Source organism: Diadema setosum, chromosome 19, assembly GCF_964275005.1.
Source record: "Diadema setosum chromosome 19, eeDiaSeto1, whole genome shotgun sequence".
NCBI lineage: Eukaryota > Metazoa > Echinodermata > Echinoidea > Diadematoida > Diadematidae > Diadema > Diadema setosum.
In genome coordinates, this window is record NC_092703.1 from 17,174,143 (window position 1) to 17,192,899 (window position 18,757).

Sequence of the window (18,757 nt, forward strand, 5' to 3'; positions counted from 1 at the left end):
AGGCAGATAGAAGAAAGAGACTCCCACAGGTTTTCAGGGATCGGTCGCAACCATTAGCATTATCTGATAGCGACAACAGAAGAAAATATAGATTTACTAGGGAAGGTTGCATGAGGCTCGTTGAAATGCTGGAGCCAAGTCTCAGTCATGAAACAAAGAGAAATCATGCACTTCCAGCCAGCCTCCCAAGTTTTTGTTACACTTAATTTTTTTGCAACCGATTCAGTGTACTGCATGAAAAACTCCATTATATGCAAACTACAAGTTTGAATGAACTGTGAATGTTCAAATTTTTTATCCAATATAACTCTCTCTGCCTAATTTTGAGTAGACTATCTCTCTCTCTCTCCCTCTCCTTAAACCGGTTAGACCTAGGTCTAGAATAGTTGACTGTAAAAGATAAGTAACAGTTAAATCTACTAACCGTTAGAAATCTACTAATGTTAGATGGTCTAGACCTCTATTAGTAGTAGTAAAGTGCACTCCCGTTAAAACAAAATGCTCGGGACCGGCCATTTTCTTTTGTTATTACGAAATTTTGTTATAACCGAAAAAATATAATATATAACAAAAACAAGGAAACCACGCATATATCATATTCTGTTTGTTGGATACTCATCATACACTGGAAAGCTATGTGAAATGAGATGGTACCTTTATAACTTCGTTTGAATATTACATTTAAAAGAGTGCATAAATAGTGTAACACAATAAGTCGTATAGAAAATGACGGTTTAGGATTCCGTTACAGTTCGCTATTCCAAAGATTCGTTTCTTACTAAAGTTCGTTACTCAAAAAGGCTCTTTATTCCGAAGTTTTGCCATTCCCGGGATTCCGAAGGTTTGTTCATTATTTTGAAGCTTCGCTCTACCGACGATTCATTATTCCAAAAGTTCATCATTTAGATACAAATATTTTGTTAGTTTTCCGAAGACTTGTTGATCGGAAAATGAAATGAGTTTCGTCATTCCTAAGGTTTGTAAAAGAAAAAATGAGAAAGGTTCACTGTTCCAAAGGTTTTTTAATCCGACAATGAAATAAGGTTTGTTATTCTTCCGAAGGTTTGTAAATAAAATAAAAAGGTGAAAGGTTAGTTATTTTGAAGGTTCAATTATCTTAAGACGATTATAAAGTTTCCAATTCCTAAGTTTTGTTAGTGGACACACCTTTTTCACTATTGGATTAACTATTGTTTTTAATGTTCCGATTAAAGAAAGCTTAGAATCACTATTATTTTCGGACTAACGAACCGTGGTAATAACAACCATATTTCATTGTCGGTTTAACAAACCTTACTAATAACGAACCTTTTGAATAACGCCAAAAAGTTTGTAATAACAAACCCTATTTCATTTCCGAACTAATGGACATTTAAATGTATCAGAATCTGTGTGTTTTGTAATAAAGTACCTTCGGAACAAATCTAACCTAGTTTAATTTCAGATTATTGTATAACAATAATGCAAGTCACCCTCGGAAACTGTGCAGGACACAAGGAGCGAACACACAGTAATGTGAAGCGTTCGCCCATGCAGAGATGATATGAATGTTCAGTTGTTCCATTACGTATTTTCGGACGCGATCCGCATTTCGCTATAATGGAGCTCATTTCTTTTGTTTTTCTTTGTCAGTCGTGCTCAGAAAAGACTTCGTTATAACAAAAATTTTCGCTATAACCATGTTTGTTTCAAGCGAATTTTGTACCATAGACTTTAATGGCGATAATTTTGGGACCAGAAGTTTTACTTCGTTATAATGAAATTTCGTTATAACCGTGTTCGTTGTAACGAGAGTGCAATGTACTAACATAACTAACATTACGTCCCTACTAACCCCAGGGCGCTCCTTGTACACAGCAAGACTGTGGGAGCGCCCTGAGTCAAAAGAGTGCTACATCAGTAATTTTGAAAAAGAAATACAGTCTGTCACAGATATTCGCGGCTCTATAAGTTACAAATATCACCAGAAAAAAGCTTACTTTTATAGTATACCGGTTGTTCACTTGTTCTTGTTCACACTGGCCCCTTGATCTTGAAAAGACTTTTTCTACAGGTCCATCTCCATTCTGCCTATCCCATCCGCCATTTTCGAAACAACCTATGTGCGGCACACTGCGCATGTGCACTATATGCATAAGTGACATCACCCCACCGATTTTTGGTAGGTGTGTAGAGCAAGTTAGAGTCTGTAAATATGCATAATATTGGGTTCTAAGCTAATCTAATTTTAAAGTTATCAGCTTCCAAACATGCACCCAAAAACATTAACTTTGATGCTTAACACCATTTTCGGTGACCTCTTGCGCAATAACGGATTGTCATATCGGCGCCATAATATATTGGCACGTTAGGATCATATAGTTCTTCCAATTTACAGAAAATGAGCAATGTAACTCATATAACTTGGCTGCAGCAGTCAATCAAAAATTGCAAATTTTATTTAAACTCGTTTGTTCAGCCACGCATTGGTTGCTAAGGGAGGCTGTATCTTAGCAACCGTTTGACCTTGGGCCAAAATATTTCAGAATCTTCCGTCAGCAATTTGGGGGCACATTTGGTGCGAGTTTAAAGAAAATTGAAGGGGGTCGCGTTAACACCATTGGTTGATTTGACGTGGATTGACCCAGTAATGTTGAGCCCTGGTTATATATTTACTTATTTTAATGAAATGATTTGACACAGTGTCATAATCATCTCTGACATCAGAACTTTGGCATGTAAACTTGCAAAATACAGAACATCATACTATGCAATCCTGATAAAGTGAATGTTGAAAGACAAGGAATGTGGCTGCTATCATTTCATGGCAAATGATATTTTCTTTCTTCCTTCTAGAAACTATTTCTACTCTCCTCTTGGTTTTGTATACCTCTATAATTTTTAACAATCTAATATCTGAAGACAGAAAAGGATATAATGGGCACTATTTGAGACATGATGTAAACCATACATCATTACGCACTACCTTTAATCTTATTTCATAATTGAAATATTCATTAGAATCAAAATATGCTATACAGCATGGAAGACAGCTTTCTTGATTCAAATGGTTATACACATATTTTCTTTCTTTCAGACCAAACATCTACTTGTCTGAACAAAGAGCAGACATCAGGGAATTTCAAGAGTCCCTGAAGTGGTATGTGGCATTGCTCAAGGTGCACAAGGAGAGAATTCCCAAGGCCATAATCTATGCCAGGTAATGATATTAAATAGTCATATACTATTTGGGAGGGGAGGGCAGTGGAGGTTGATACTCTTTAGATTTTCTGTTAAAATTGATACTGCATAGGGAATATAACTGCATATCTCTTGAATGACACTGATGCCCACAACCCATATTAAAAAAGTACGTACTGAGGAACCATGAACTCTGTTGTCACAAGGTTGATCCCAAACTAAGCACCGGAGTGCACCCTGCCTCCACATCAGCTGGGCTCTTTGGGGTTTAACAAGTATTACTACTATTGTATCGGCAAGAAGAAAAAAGGAATAGCTTCTTATTCCTACAAGATACAAAAGAAAGCATGGCAATGTCACTGCAAAGAAATACTGTATACGCCGAAATATATGGCGTATACAGTACATGATTGTTCACATGCAGATTTAAGTCTTCATAAAACTCATCTTCCTGAAAATGTCCTTTCTATACTCTTTGATCCATACGTAACATAGATCACGTGACTCAGATTTGGGGATGGATCCACACAGAATTAGGCAATATGCCTCCAGCCGAAAGACTATGTGAAATGTACCATGGGAGTACGGACTCCCATTCGCAGAGATGAATAACGGAATCCATGCCTGAAAGAGACAGCAAACTTTGCTGTGTTGTCACTACCATCGCTTAGGATTAGGGATAGACACTCCCGACATCACATATGTCATCCTCTGGGGAGCGGCAGGGGACATAATGGCATACTGGCAAGAGGTCGGAAGAGCTGGAAGAGATGGGAGGAAGGCAGAAGCAAAGATGTACCTGTAACCTTCGGCTCTGGACTCGGGGAGAGTTGACACAGTACTGATGGAGCTCCTCCACGACGTTCTCAGAAGAACCAGATGTTTCAGAGAAGGAATTTTGAAATTCCTTCCTCAGAAAGAGACGAGTGCCATCTCACACCAAAATTCAGACTGCGGCATTGTTTGCCATGAATCAGTGTAACCTCACCTCTCTCAAGGAAGAACGTCCAGAAGACCCGACATTTGATTTCTCCAAACTCATTATCCTAAATTAGTCTGTATCAAGTAATTTGTATTGCATTGGTGCAACTGAAATCGAGTACATCAGTTTCTGATCCTCCCTTCTTCTCAACCATTTAAAAGTTTTCTAAGCTCAAAACATTTAGCAATTTCAAATGTGTTTCTTTCCTCCATCATTCATGTCAGTTTATAATACTGATCAATGTCATTTGACTCAGATGGATTGCTCCTTCTTAATACACTCTTTCAAACTGAATCATTATCAAACATCACCCAAATATATGTTTTGGAATGTACTTGTTGCTAAAGTTGTCAGTCTATTTAATTTCATTGGAGCAAGAAATGTTTTTCCACATGTCCAAAGTCTGTGACAGATTTTGCAACTTCTGACCCAACTTCTTAGGGTTTTGCACCGATGGATTCACTTCAAATGCACAAAAAGCTAAGTGCCGTCTGCCTGGAATGTAGTCAAATAGGGCATCAGGTTGGAATTCTCCTGTGAAATGCTCAATATCCTTATCGTACATATATGTTCTTTTTCCTCTTGTGTTCTCCCTCATGTCAACAAGTCCGGAATCTGTAAAGATAGTGTCAAGTTCCCTTCTGAAGGGTCCGCTCATTTGGGCACATCTTGTAATTTGGTGGTGGGTGATACTTCCTCCTGAAGACTTGATCATTCCAGAAAGAATCAAAGATATTCAGGTAAAATTAAGCATGTAGAAATATGATTGTGATTTATTATAGCCTTTATCTATATGTTTTTTGCTTATCCTGTGATAAAGATATTACAGTGCTTCATTAAAAAGGGGTTGGTTGTACAATTATATTGTTCAACTGTTACTGCTCATTATACATTGTACTTGCCTTTAATTCCAAGACAAGCATCTGGAAAAACAAACAAAATAGAAATGTCGCTATGGCGACTGGTATGCCTCCGCCATCATGCATGATTCTCCTAATAGGTCTAAACGTTTTGACAATGTGTGATGAAAGTTTAACATAATGAGTAAAATTTTAAGATAACATGATTGTTACAAATGTTGAATGTTCACTTTCCTTGAACTAGGTTTAATTGGCTGAATGACTATATTTTCTATTCAAGACCTCCGAATATATATACTTTTAAACACCAATTAAAAACTTACAATGCTTTTCCTATATATCCCCTATTTTTCCCTAATTTCCTGCATTTCATTCCGTACAGATATGGGAAAATTCGGAAACTGAAATTTCGTAGTGAAAGAGTTAAGCGACAATTTTTTATTCAAATGTTTTTTTAATGTTTTTGGTTATAATGAAAATGTAGGCCCACCATAGTATTAATGTTTGTTTGATTAGTATGTTTATAAAATGTCAGTGAATAGTTATTGTGTGATTGTATGTATCGATGTTCACTGGAAGAACTGTACATATGCTGATGTGTGTGTGTCACTGTTTTGTTTTCTGTTATGATTATATGTGCAGGGCCCCCAGGAAGAACAGTAATCCTGCAGCCAAAGAAAGTGGTTATTTATTCATTTATCTATTTGTCACTCCCTATATATATCACTATTTGCTATGCATATCACCTTTGAATAAGAATGCATTATGTGGACCATAAATGTACTTTATCTTTTGATTGTACATTTGATACTGTATACATGTGCTTTTCTTTCTTGATGCTACTTATGAGTGCACTTTTGGTGATAGACTCGGCTGCCTCGTGAATCATGGTCAAGGGAGGGAGGTGAATGCCCGAGTTAAGATATTGGATATGAAGCCATATCCACACATGTGCATATTTGCAACAGTCCAGTTTTTATATATGTAGAGATATGGACAATTAACAAAGCGACGAGACACAGGATAGAAAGTTTTGAGATGTGGTGCTACAGGAGAATGTTGAGAATATCATGGACAGAGAGAAAATCAAACATAGAAGTGCTAGAAATGGTGCCGGCTGAACATGAGCTGCTCTTGACCATCAGGAAACGCCAGATGATGTTTTTAGGTCACGTCATGCAGAAAAGGCAAACGGAACATCTAGTCCTGACTGGATTTGCAAACAGAAAGAGACCACGCGGACGACAACGACTCAGTTTCCTTTCCACAATGGCTGGGATAGCTGGCAAGAGAGCATCAACATTACATACATCACTCGCGCGACAATAGAGGAGGCTTACTGCATCAGTGATCGCCAACGGGCAGTGACGTCCATGGCAGAACAGAGAGAGAGAGTGTGTAGCCTGACCAGATGCCGTGTGAGGCCACAGTTGTAATTCAAACCTAGTGTTAAAATTTAGACATAGTGGGCAAATACAGGGCAAATACATAAATGTGTGTGATTACTACAGTGCATGAACCTAACCTTGATGATTTTTATTTCCAGTAGTATTATATAATTACCGTTCCTTCCAGAACAATTTATCAATTTGTTCAGAAGTAGCTGGATCACTATTTCAGAATTTAGACCTGAACGATATAAAGGCCTAGTGTACTCAGTAGTAAATTTCTTGCAATTGTGTGCGAGATTCATATGACACCATACCCATTGTACAAAGGGAAGAAAACAGCCTGAGAAACTTGTAAGTTCTATGCTAATATCATAATATCCACCTTTTAATCCTGTCAACTGAAGTGTCAAAAATGTGTGATGAAGATTTGGCATCACTTGAAAGATCTACTTTTCTTTCTCTTTGATCACACAAGTACACAGACAAACACTGAAGAAGCTCGAGGAGTAATGTTTGCAAAGAAGGGAAGAAATCTGCCTAACTGCCAAAGATACCAACAATGTTACTATTAGAAGATATGGCCCAGGTGTATTTATATACATCATCCCATTATCATTTCCATCCCAATTATAGATTGTTTATGTACATTGTGTTACCCATTAAAAAAAGAAAAAAAAACAACTTTTGTCTGCAGGAGAGAAGGGAGCAACCTGGTTTGGCAGAAGATGTCAGACCTTCATGACTTGTGGCTGGGTCAGTCATTGTTCACGTCCATTTTACACCACCTTAGTTGATTATATCTGGGACCACTGAACATCAGGTTGAATGAATTGAAATACTACCATCAAGGCTATTGTGCAGTCTCCATGTGTACAGTGACAAGAGCTGTTCATCTGATCTGCATACCAGACTCATCACCTGATGCCTCTCGAACAAGCCCTTAAACATTCTGTGAGTACGAGTGGGGCTTGATCAATGCCGATAAGCTGTAATGCGACTTGCTCCAGGAAGCTGACAATGCCATAAATCATGTGAACCTGCAGTTAGATCACGATCCTATGAGAGAGTGCTGCCTAAGACAAAGTATAGGGTGGAGATTTAAGCCTCCTTGGAGGACCCTACCATCAAGAAGTCATGGTTCAAGAGGTAAAGAAACGGATGTGACATCTTGTCAGATCTGACTGACATTTCTTGACTGGAAAATAGTATTTGAACAGATATTGGGGCTCATGAACAGACATTCCATCGTCAAATCCATGGATGTGTTCAACAAAAAAAAAATGACAAAACTCATCCTTACTAAGGAAACATCAGAGCAAGGTGATTTCAAGTGACTCAAAATGATAGTAACAAAGAATATTGGCAAATTTGCTATGGACCTTGAGGGAGAATCCATTTCATTATTTTCTGGGGGGGAGGGGGGGGGGGGGGGCAAGTGTACTTCTGTTCCCAGAAGATGAAAGGAAATCAAATTTCTAATACTGCGAATTGAAAGACTGTCACTCAGGGACTGCTAGAGGAACAGAGTTTTATTTCATACACACTCTATTGCTGTGGTTGAATTCCTTTGATGCTAGAGAAGGATCAAAAATTGACTAGTCTCTCTGTTCCAACAACATGTAAGCCATGGAAGTCTTTTGAGTCGGACACAATTAACATTTGTTTGTCTTTGTGCATAGACTTCACAGTGAGAAAGGCCAGGAGAGCCATGTTCCTTACACCTCCTGCATCACTCCCTATTCATTCAAGTTTTGTTAAGCTTATCAAAGCATGTTATTCCAGTGTCATTTCAGAACAATGCAAAAATTATTGCAGTTCTTTCCATTTCTAACTTCATGCTTTGGAAACGCACTTTTCTTGGAGAGGCCCGTCTCTTTCCTTCTCTCAAACTTCCTGAACATCTTGTAGCTCAATTTCTTGCTGTCATGGTGGGTCACAAGGTCAAAGTTCAAGCTAGCCATCATTTCATGGAAGAGGTCATGGTCCAGATAGCGTGCATTCTCCAGACAAGCCCGAGGAAGGACAACCTGTATATAGATACATGACATTTCTCTGAATGTATTGACAGAAACATTCATAGTGGGTTGTACTGCATTTACACATTAAAAACTTTGACAATCATCCAACAGTATTATTTGTTATCTTCAGTTTTCCATCAAAAAGGTAGGCACATATGTTTACTTAAAAGCTTAATTAGACATTGTACATTTAACAAAGAATTAGTAACAATTTTTAATGTGGTAACTTCCAGTGATGAGCAACGAATAAATTTTAGAGAATAAAGTCAAGAAAACTGGATGAAATACAAGCAGAAATAGAGGAAACCTTTCTTTTAGCCACACCAGTGACAACATCAAATAATACATCAGCAGCTTTTGTATACAGTTTAATGGCAAATTTCTTTCTCCTAAACCATGTACAAATGATCGTTGGGTTTACATGTTACATGTATCAGTAACCTTGGTTCAGTTCCAATTTTATAAGCATGCTTTTGGGTGTGAAAGTGTAAGTTACAGAAGGAGAAAAAGGATGTACAATGGACTCCTGTTATAACGGAGTCCTCGGGACCGTTAATTTTCTTTCGTTTTATCAAAATTTGTTTATAACTGAACAAATAAACAATAAAAAAACAGAGCAGATAATTTTGCAGCCAGAATTTTATTTCGTTGTCACCGGAATTTTGTTATAAATGTGTCTGTTACAACGGGAGTGCATGGTATAAGACCAAATTGAGAGAAAAGCACTTTGACTTTGGCCAGCATTAATTCTTGGAAAATTGCATATTACAAATAGGACAACTACTAACTTACAAAGAGATGGCCACTATCAGCACAAAGACTCCTACATCTTCTCAGCATATCTCCACGCTGTGCTGGCGAACTGACAAAGTTCAGGACAAGACTGAGGACGATGATGTCATAGATGCCTTTCTCGCCGACCTAGACAGCGTGAGAGGGAAAACGAGAAGCAAAAGGCTGCATGTTCGGACTAAAATTCATCAAATGTCTTCTTACACTAAGGAGAACCCCTGATTTAAACAAAGAAAAAAGGATATCTACAAAAATAAGGTTAAAAAAAGAACATGTAGGGCAAACCAGATAAGACACCTGGAGAGTGTATCTCATTGATTTGAATGAGTTACATTTCCTCTTCTGCTACCTTTCAAATATATTATTTTCCTCCCCAAGGGGTCAATCAGCACATGCTGTATCCTTGGTCCCTATGCATGAAAAGGTTAGCAAATCCTCGCACTTTCCTGCCACAACACTAGAATTCCAGAAAACTTCTACAGAGAAACAAAGACCAATGTGATCTTAACAATAATCATTGAGAGTTACAGAATATACTCAGTAGGATTTTTCAGCTCCATGGCAAAAGCAAAGCATACTGCATGAAACTGTTAAAACACTAACAAGATTTTCTACTTGTTTTCTTTTTATGTCCAACATAAGAAGTGCATTTTTCCCCCAGATATATAAGGGACAAGGAAAGCAAGGGGGTGAATAAGTGTTCTCAGTAGACACAATCACAGTGCTTTTCTTTGAAGAAAGAAAAAAAATCTTTTCAAATATCATTGTTACTAAAGAAATCACACAAAGTAGCTACTTCTGTTGGTGACACACAGTCCACAAGCATGATTAAATGAGAGTAATTTGAGAGTAAGAGAAATTGTATAAATGACTATTAGAGCAACTTTTCTGATGAATATTCCTTTCCAAGAGCTAATACTAGCTTTTGATGGATGCTAATATTTAGAGAAACCCTTCTTTTGGGAATATTTCTAGGTCAATGTAAAAATGAAACATTGCTTAAAAAATCATAGGGTTCTTACAATTATGCATTTTCAAATCAACAGATTCCCTAAGCACACACACACACACATGCACAACAGAGACACACAGCTCTAGCAATACCTTGAATTCAAAGAAGTTGGCTTTCTTAATGTCTTGTGCCTGTGGATTGAGGTCTACAGCGTCTGTTTCTAACCATTTCTGTTGCTTGGTGTAGTTCAGTCTCACAGCTCCGACGTCTAGCAGCTTCAATTTTGACCCCTTGACGAAAAAAACCCAATAATAACAATGATCAAAATAAAATAGAACGATAATACATACTAGGGCATACATGTGACATTCCTTATAAAAATGTGCAAGTTCCTTGTGTGCAGCTTTTTCAGTATGCATACATACATACATACCCAGGGCTCGACACTAACGGTGGCCCGGTGGCCCGGTGGCCCGGGGCCACCAACAAGGCAAGTGCCATAATGTGTCTCACCCATTCGCGTATAAGAAATTGTACGTAAATGGGATATAACAGATAAAAAAAAAAAGAGATATAACAGATAAAAAGAGATATAAAAGGGTAAAAATTTATGGCAAAAAAGAAATGTGCCAGAAAAACTTAACATTGGGCCCTTAAAGTTCGTTGACCCCTGCCAGTGACCTTTGACCTTGTTGTGACCATCCACTCCCAAGGGACATCTACCATCCAAGTTTGGTCACAAACGGACCTATGGATCAAAAGATATGACCCATAATAGAAACACGCCATAAAAACTTAACATTGGGCTCTAAAAGTTTGTTGACCCATGCTTGTGACCATTGACCTTGTGGTGATCATCTACTCCCAAAGGGACATCGACCATCCAAGTTTGGTCACAAATGGAGTTATGGATCAAAACTTATGACCCATAATAGAAACGCGCCATAAAAACTTAACATTGGGCCCTAAAAGTTCGTTGACCCATGCTTGTGACCACTGACCTTGTGGTGACCATCCACTCCCCAAAGGACATCTACCATCCAAGTTTAGTCACAAATGGAGTTATGGATCAGAAGTTATGACCCATAATAGAAACGTGCCATAAAAACTTAACATTGGGCTCTAAAAGTTTGTTGACCCCTGCTTGTGACCTTTGACCTTGTGGTGATCATCCACTCCCCAAGGGACATCTACTATCCAAGTTTAGTCACAAACGGACCTATGGATCAAAAGTTACGACCCATAATAGAAATGTGCCATAAAAACTTAACCTTGGGCTCTAAAAGTTTGTTGACCCATGCTTGTGACCATTGACCTTGTGGTAATCATCCACTCCCCAAGGGACATCGACCATCCAAGTTTGGTCACAAATAGAGTTATGGATCAAAAGTTATGACCCATAATAGAAACGCGCCATAAAAACTTAACATTGGGCCCTAAAAGTTTGTTGACCCATGCTTGTGACCATTGACCTTGTGGTGACCATCCACTCCCCAAAGGACATCTACCATCCAAGTTTAGTCAAAAATGGAGTTACATTGTATGGATCAAAAGTTATGACCCATAATAGAAATGCGCCATAAACACTTAACATTGGGCTCTAAAAGTTTGTTGACCCATGCTTGTGACCATTGACCTTGTGGTGACCATCCACTTCCCAAGGGACATCTACCATCCAAGTTTGGTCACAAATGGAGTTATATGGATCAAAAGTTATGACCCATAATAGAAACGCGCCATAAAAACTTAACATTGGGCCCTAAAAGTTCGTTGACCCATGCTTGTGACCACTGACCTTGTGGTGACAATCCACTCCCCAAAGGACATCTACCATCCAAGTTTAGTCACAAATGGAGTTATGGATCAGAAGTTATGACCCATAATAGAAATGTGCCATAAAAACTTAACATTGGGCTCTAAAAGTTTGTTGACCCCTGCTTGTGACCTTTGACCTTGTGGTGATCATCCACTCCCCAAGGGACATCTACCATCCAAGTTTAGTCACAAACGGACCTATGGATCAAAAGTTACGACCCATAATAGAAATGTGCCATAAAAACTTAACCTTGGGCTCTAAAAGTTTGTTGACCCATGCTTGTGACCATTGACCTTGTGGTAATCATCCACTCCCCAAGGGACATCTACCATCCAAGTTTAGTCACAAATGGACCTATGGATCAAAAGTTACGACCCATGATAGAAACATACCATAAAAACTTAACATTGGGCTCTAAAAGTTTGTTGACCCATGCTTGTGACCATTGACCTTGTGGTGACCATCCACTTCCCAAGGGACATCTACCATCCAAGTTTGGTCACAAATGGAGTTATATGGATCAAAAGTTATGACCCATAGTAGAAACGCGCCATAAAAACTTAACATTGGGCCCTAAAGTTCATTGACCCCTGCCTGTGAGCTTTGACCTTGAGGTGACCTTCATATATGGTAAAATGTGAAACTTTGCATGACCCCTCTTCCCTCGAAGTTTGATTGCAATTGAAGCCCAGAGTAAAGAGTTATTGAAGTTTTTGTAGCGTTACGGACAGACGGACGGACGGACGACGGACAGATGGACGACGGACGGAGAGACGCCGCAGACGATCCCTTAGTCTCCCCTCCCCTCCGGTGGGCTCGACAAAAACGTACGTCGGGTCACCAAAATTTCAAAAATTAAGAATTTGGTGGCCTGATCGGGCCACCAAAAAAGGTCGGATGTTTGCCTTCGGGCCACCAAAAATAAAAGTTAGTGTGGAGCCCTGACATACCATTATCAGTTTAGTATCAACGAAAGCTCATTGCTAATTTGCAATCTTATTTGCTTTTATAATTTGATTGGCAGGCCAAAGAAAGTGCTTTTTCCCGTATCTGTGATAGTTTTATTTTGAATGGGTGATACTCTGGGATTATAAAAACACTGAATGTTGAGATATCACTCAAATTTTTGGGAAGGTAATGATACATGTAAGATCAAGTTTTAAGTATAGTTATATTTAGAAAAAAAAAAAAGAAAAAAAAAAGTCAGGTATAATTAATTCACTGTATGGGCACACAATGACTCAAACTAGTGGACTGTGCTGACACATTGTTTTATAATTCCAGAAAAACCAACATTCGTTAAATGTTCTGGTGCAAAGATATTTTAGTTGGAAAATACAGGATTTAATTTTCATCCCTTTTCTTAAAAAAAAAAAAAAGAACTGGTTGTTGCTTGAAATTTCATGTGACCTTGCATAAGGTTCAGCTAGGTAGGGATGTCCAATATTGAAAAGTTATTGATATACATAATTTCAAAGCAGGGAATCTGCTCTTTCAAGGCCTGACTTGAACTTCAAGAAATCCTACCCAGCAATGTCTATATATTTTTGTGAAGAAAATTCACATGTTATGGTGAAGATTACAATGAATATGGCTATATCTATTTGTGTCATTCAGTGAGTTTCTACAAATCCCTGTGTGTCAGAAGAGGGTGAATGAAACAGAGCAGAAATGCTGCACTTACTCTTCATGCAAAGAAACATGGATATTTCTTTAATGCTTTTTCAGACAGAAATTACTGTATAGAAAGTGACTTATAAATACCTTTTTGGCTCTGACATTGTTTTCCTTCAGTTTGTCCAAAACCCACTTGGATGTGTTCACATTGCCATGGAGTTGTTCCCCGTGGAGTGAGCTTTGCTGATACCTGTCTAAGCCTCCAAGCTGAGGGTATGGACAAAACAATGAAATCTGATTTGGTATCATTTCAAACATCAAGAAAACAAACAGCCCTTTACAATTCTTAACTCTACAGCCCTTTGAAGACATGTCACTTACACAATATACATAATTGTAAATCATGTCAGTAAGATCTTTGTCTTACTGGAAATGAATACACTTGCCATTTGCTTGGCCTCCATGAACTTGCTTGAATTTAGGTAAAGAGCAAGTGAACTGGTGACTACAAATTTTATTTGATCTACAGAAGCTAAGTACTGTGGTGTATGCAGCCCACAAAAAGTATGTTTACATTGTCAGGGAGCAATGTTTTAATGATGAAGATATTGATTCTGATCTGCTACATGTGTACATGCCATTTTTATCATATGTTGTTGTTGTTTTAAAGAAGAAAGAAGAGAGAAAGAAATTTTTTTATCATATTTGATATTCAAGCAATCTCATGCCAGAATAAACAAATGCAACTTTTATCTATTGACACTGACATTCAACTTTCAATACTAATTTATGCAAAACAGATTCAAAACAAAATATTTAATAGTATATACATCCAAACCTCATGCTGGTGCTTTGTAATGTAGATCTATAAAAACAAATGTGTACTATATCAAATGGCAGATCATTTCCAAAGTCACTTGATGGAACTGCCAAACATTTAGCATTGATAACATACTATATAATGCAATGAACTCAGAAATGAAATACCTCTTCAATTTCTTGCTGCAGCTGCTGGATTTTAAGAGTCTTCTCTGAAACTGCTTGTTTGTCATCCTGCTTAGCTTTGGCTTTCTCCAATTCTTTGAGAATGACATGAAGTCTGGATATGAGCATCTTCTTTTGCTGCTTCGTCTGTTTCTTCTCGCTTGCAAAGAAAAATGCAATGAAATCTAGTTAGAAATCAATGAACCTCGAGGTATAAATAACAATTAAACACAATCAACTGTGATGCTGCTGTAGCGCTCCTATGTTTATACCCTGATCGGAGGTGACGAGAATTGCGGGGTGTAAGCGCCATCAAAATACCGGTACTATCTATTAAAAAATTAAGAATATTGTATGGGTATAGCATCCACTTATAAGCAGCTGCACTCTAAGGAAGAGACGGAGGACGGGGCACAGTCAAGGTCGCGTCGCGTCTGGGAGTGTGTCCTGTCCAGTCCTGTGTCTCACGTCTGTCTGTCTGTCTGTCGCTATTTTGCCCTCCAGGTGAACTTTCCGTGCATGCGGCTGGTACGTGGATGCACGTTTGTTGGGGGTTGTGCTGTCCGTCAGCCTGTGTTGGCACATACGCCGCTTATATTACCAGGTTACGCGGCCATATGGCCAAGGCCCAAGCCCATACTATAGTGTATGACTATGAGTGGCGACAGACGGGGCTACGCACCAGCAGTAAACACAATGTACCGCCACACCAGTATTGGCTTGTAAAGTATATTCCCAGTGGCAGATGTAAATATAGCCAAACGGCATACCTGGTGGCAGATTACTGTTGGAATACTATCGCCATCCATACAACCAAACCGAGCGACGAGCACAGAGTTCAACCTGTTAGTAATTTACACTGGACTGCTACTTCTGATCTCGCATCATGCATCACACACAGCATGATGAGGAGGTTGCATGAGCCTAGGTTTATTTTACTTCTCACGAAACAGTTGCATTCTCTCCCTCTGGGCGGGTTCTCTCGAGCTCTCCGCGCTTAAATTTAAGTTATAGCACGCACATGTACCAAGTATAGGCAAGCATGGTATTACCGGACAAGCACATTTTTGTGTACTAATGACATTCTGTACGCGCGAGACTTTGTAGATTAGCCTCACAGAACTTTGTGTGGACCGAAATCGCAAAAAACGCCACATAAAAATGTAAAAACACAAAAAAATTAACATTTTACCTCAAATTTATAGTTGAGTGACCCGCACCTCGTCATATGCATGTTTGAATCACATTTCGTGACTGAAATTCTATGAAATCCCATTCACATGTTGCAACAGGAAAAATGCTGAAGATTGTTTTGATTATGTGAACAAAAAATGGGAAGAGATTAAATCAAACATCCTCTCAACAATGGAACGCCATGTGCCACATAAATTGTCTTCTTCCCTCTTCAACCTACCTTGGTTTGACAGAACCCTGTGTCGTACGGTAAAGAAAAAACAACGTTTGTACAATAAAGCTAGAAAATCGGATAAATCAGCCGATTGGGAAATTTTCAGATCCTTTAGGAAATCCACCCACAAACTCATTAGGAAATCGCGGTCTTCCTACATCAGGAATACTTTAGGGTCTGACCTGCTTGAAGAACCCAAACGTTTTTGGTCTTTTATCAAACGCCTTAATTAAGAAAGTTTTGGGGTTGCCGATCTTGATTTTGAGGGAAAGATAGTCAGCGAAGATCACCTAAAAGCCAATATACTTAGTGATCAATTTCAAAGTGTTTTCACAGTCGAACCTGACGGTAACGTCCCCTTGCTTGGCGACTGTCCACACAAACAGATTGATCATCTTATTATCACTGAAGATGGAGTACTCAAATTACTCAAAGGTCTGAACTCCAACAAATCTCCTGGCCCGGACGGCATACCTCCATGGTTCCTGAAAATTGGCGCCCAACAGTTAGCTATGCCACTGCAAGACCTCTTCCAGTCATCGATCAACTCTGGCATTGTCCCCCAGGGATGGAAGGAGGCCAATATTGCTGCTGTCTTTAAAAAGGGCAACAGAAGATGTCCCGCCAATTATCGTTCCATCTCACTTACCTCAGTAGTGTGTGCAAAGTCATGGAATACATTATCCATAGCCATGTGATGAAACACCTTGAATCCCATAATATCCTCTCGGATGACCAACATGGCTTCAGGGCTAAGAGATCAACTGAAACCCAACTTATTTTAACCATACATGATATCAGTAATGAACTGAATAAAAACAACTTGGTCGATGCGGTACTGTTAGACTTCACCAAAGCCTTTGACAAGGTTCCACACCGCCGACTCATCTCTAAGTTGAAATATTATGGACTTGACGGTGAGATATCCACGTGGGTCCGGAATTTTCTCACCAATCGCACCCAACGAGTTGTCCTAAACGGTCATTCTTCTTCATCTGCGAGCGTCACCTCAGGTGTACCTCAAGGCACAGTCACTGGCCCTTTATGGTTCCTGTTATATATAAACGACTTACCAAATGTTGTCTCTTCTAAAGCAAGACTATTTGCTGATGATTGTCTACTTTACTCACCCATCTCACCTACCCAAGATGTCGGTATTCTTCAGGATGACCTAACATCACTGGAAAACTGGCAGGATACTAGTACTTGGTTAATGAACTTCAACCCATCTAAATGTTGTACTATTACCTTTGGTAAGAGAAATCCTCCCCACAACATATATCAATTTTGTAACTCCGAATTAAAGAGTATATCGTCCCATCCCTATCTGGGCATCACCTTATCCAACAACCCCCATGTTCAGCAAGTTCTTAAGAAAGCCCAAAATGTGCAGAATGTCATCCGCAGGAACTTATGGAATTGTGATATGAAAGTGAAATCTGCTACATATCTGGCTCTAGTGAGACCCATACTCGAATACGCATCATCCGTCTGGGACCCTACAACTAAACACTCCATCAACTCTCTTGAGAGAATCCAACGGCAGGCAGCCAGATTCTGCATGAACACCTATACCAGGGTCAGGGAAGAGGGATCTGTTACAAGGGCATTATCCGAGTTGGGCTGGGAATCGCTCCAGACAAGGAGAAAGCATCAGAGGCTTTGCATGTTGTACAAAATGAAAAACGGTCTAGTCAACGTCCCCCTGTATAATCATGTTCAACCCAACGCACGTGACACCAGAGGTAATAATAAAAAATTCATCCAACAACGACACAGAGCTACAGTTTTCTGGGATTCCTTCTTCATAACGACTGTTAAAGACTGGAACCAACTCCCCAAAGCAGTGGTTCAATGTCCATCATTGTCCCTGTTCAAGCAAAATTTGATGCAATTTCAATAGTAGCGCCCTGTCCACACGTAGTGCTCCTCTAACAAGTTAGCGTGGATGTGTCTTCCTGGACATTTTGCTGACTAAACCATACAGATACAAAAATATTCAAGACAGACATTTTGATTTTTACCGTAAAATACGAAATTTGAGCCTCATTTGCCGATTTTTGGTTTGTCATCCGCTCGGTGAGAATGTGTACGGTGATTTGTGGGATGAATGGTGATTCTGGTGCAAGGACTAGGTGCGAAAGACGTTGATTATTTCATTGCGAAAATCGTGTCCGGTAATAAATTTACAATGCGATTTTGCACCGGGTGCCACCGCGCAAAAAGACAACTTTTTTAGAGGGGTATGTTTGAAGCATATTTTCTAAAAACCGGAGCAAACAATTGACATAAGTAGGCTGAATTCGTAATTTCCAGGAGTCTGTGAATAAGTGCAGTGGTGTTACTTTTAGCCGAAATTTCATCCTCTGAGTACGGAATTCAAAGCCACCAAAAAAAAAAAAAAGCGTCCGGTAATTGGATACACCACCCTAAAACGTTACAGCTGCAGCCCAGCTTACAGGGTGTACAATTAGCGAACACAAAATGATATGGGTGGGACTGGTCATTAAATTAATTAGCAAAACTCGTTTTACTCACTCACCTCTTGAAATTGAGCGCAGTCACCGGCTGCTTCCTCCCTTTGTGTTTCTTCTTCATATTTTTTGTCAAAAGTAGTGGAACAAGTATTACTAGGCCCTACGCCCTGAAAAAAAGTAAAACGATAGATATTAGGGCACATCAGTGACCAAGGAGGATCTAGCGAGCGAGTCGCGTTGACAAGTGGAGGTTCACGTCATTGCATTGCATTGTACACTG

General features: G+C 39.1%; 1 protein-coding gene across 1 annotated transcript; it reads right to left on the bottom strand.

Moving 5' to 3' along the window:
* Positions 1 to 8,197: 8,197 nt before the first annotated feature.
* Positions 8,198 to 18,598, bottom strand: LOC140243040 (uncharacterized). Its single transcript, XM_072322780.1, has 6 exons — positions 18,543 to 18,598; positions 14,596 to 14,752; positions 13,756 to 13,875; positions 10,328 to 10,465; positions 9,224 to 9,352; positions 8,198 to 8,440 (listed from the first exon to the last, which is right to left on the bottom strand). Exons 1-6 carry the CDS (start codon positions 18,596 to 18,598, stop codon positions 8,198 to 8,200), a joined length of 843 nt encoding a protein of 280 aa, XP_072178881.1.
* Between the last annotated feature and the right edge of the window lie 159 nt (positions 18,599 to 18,757).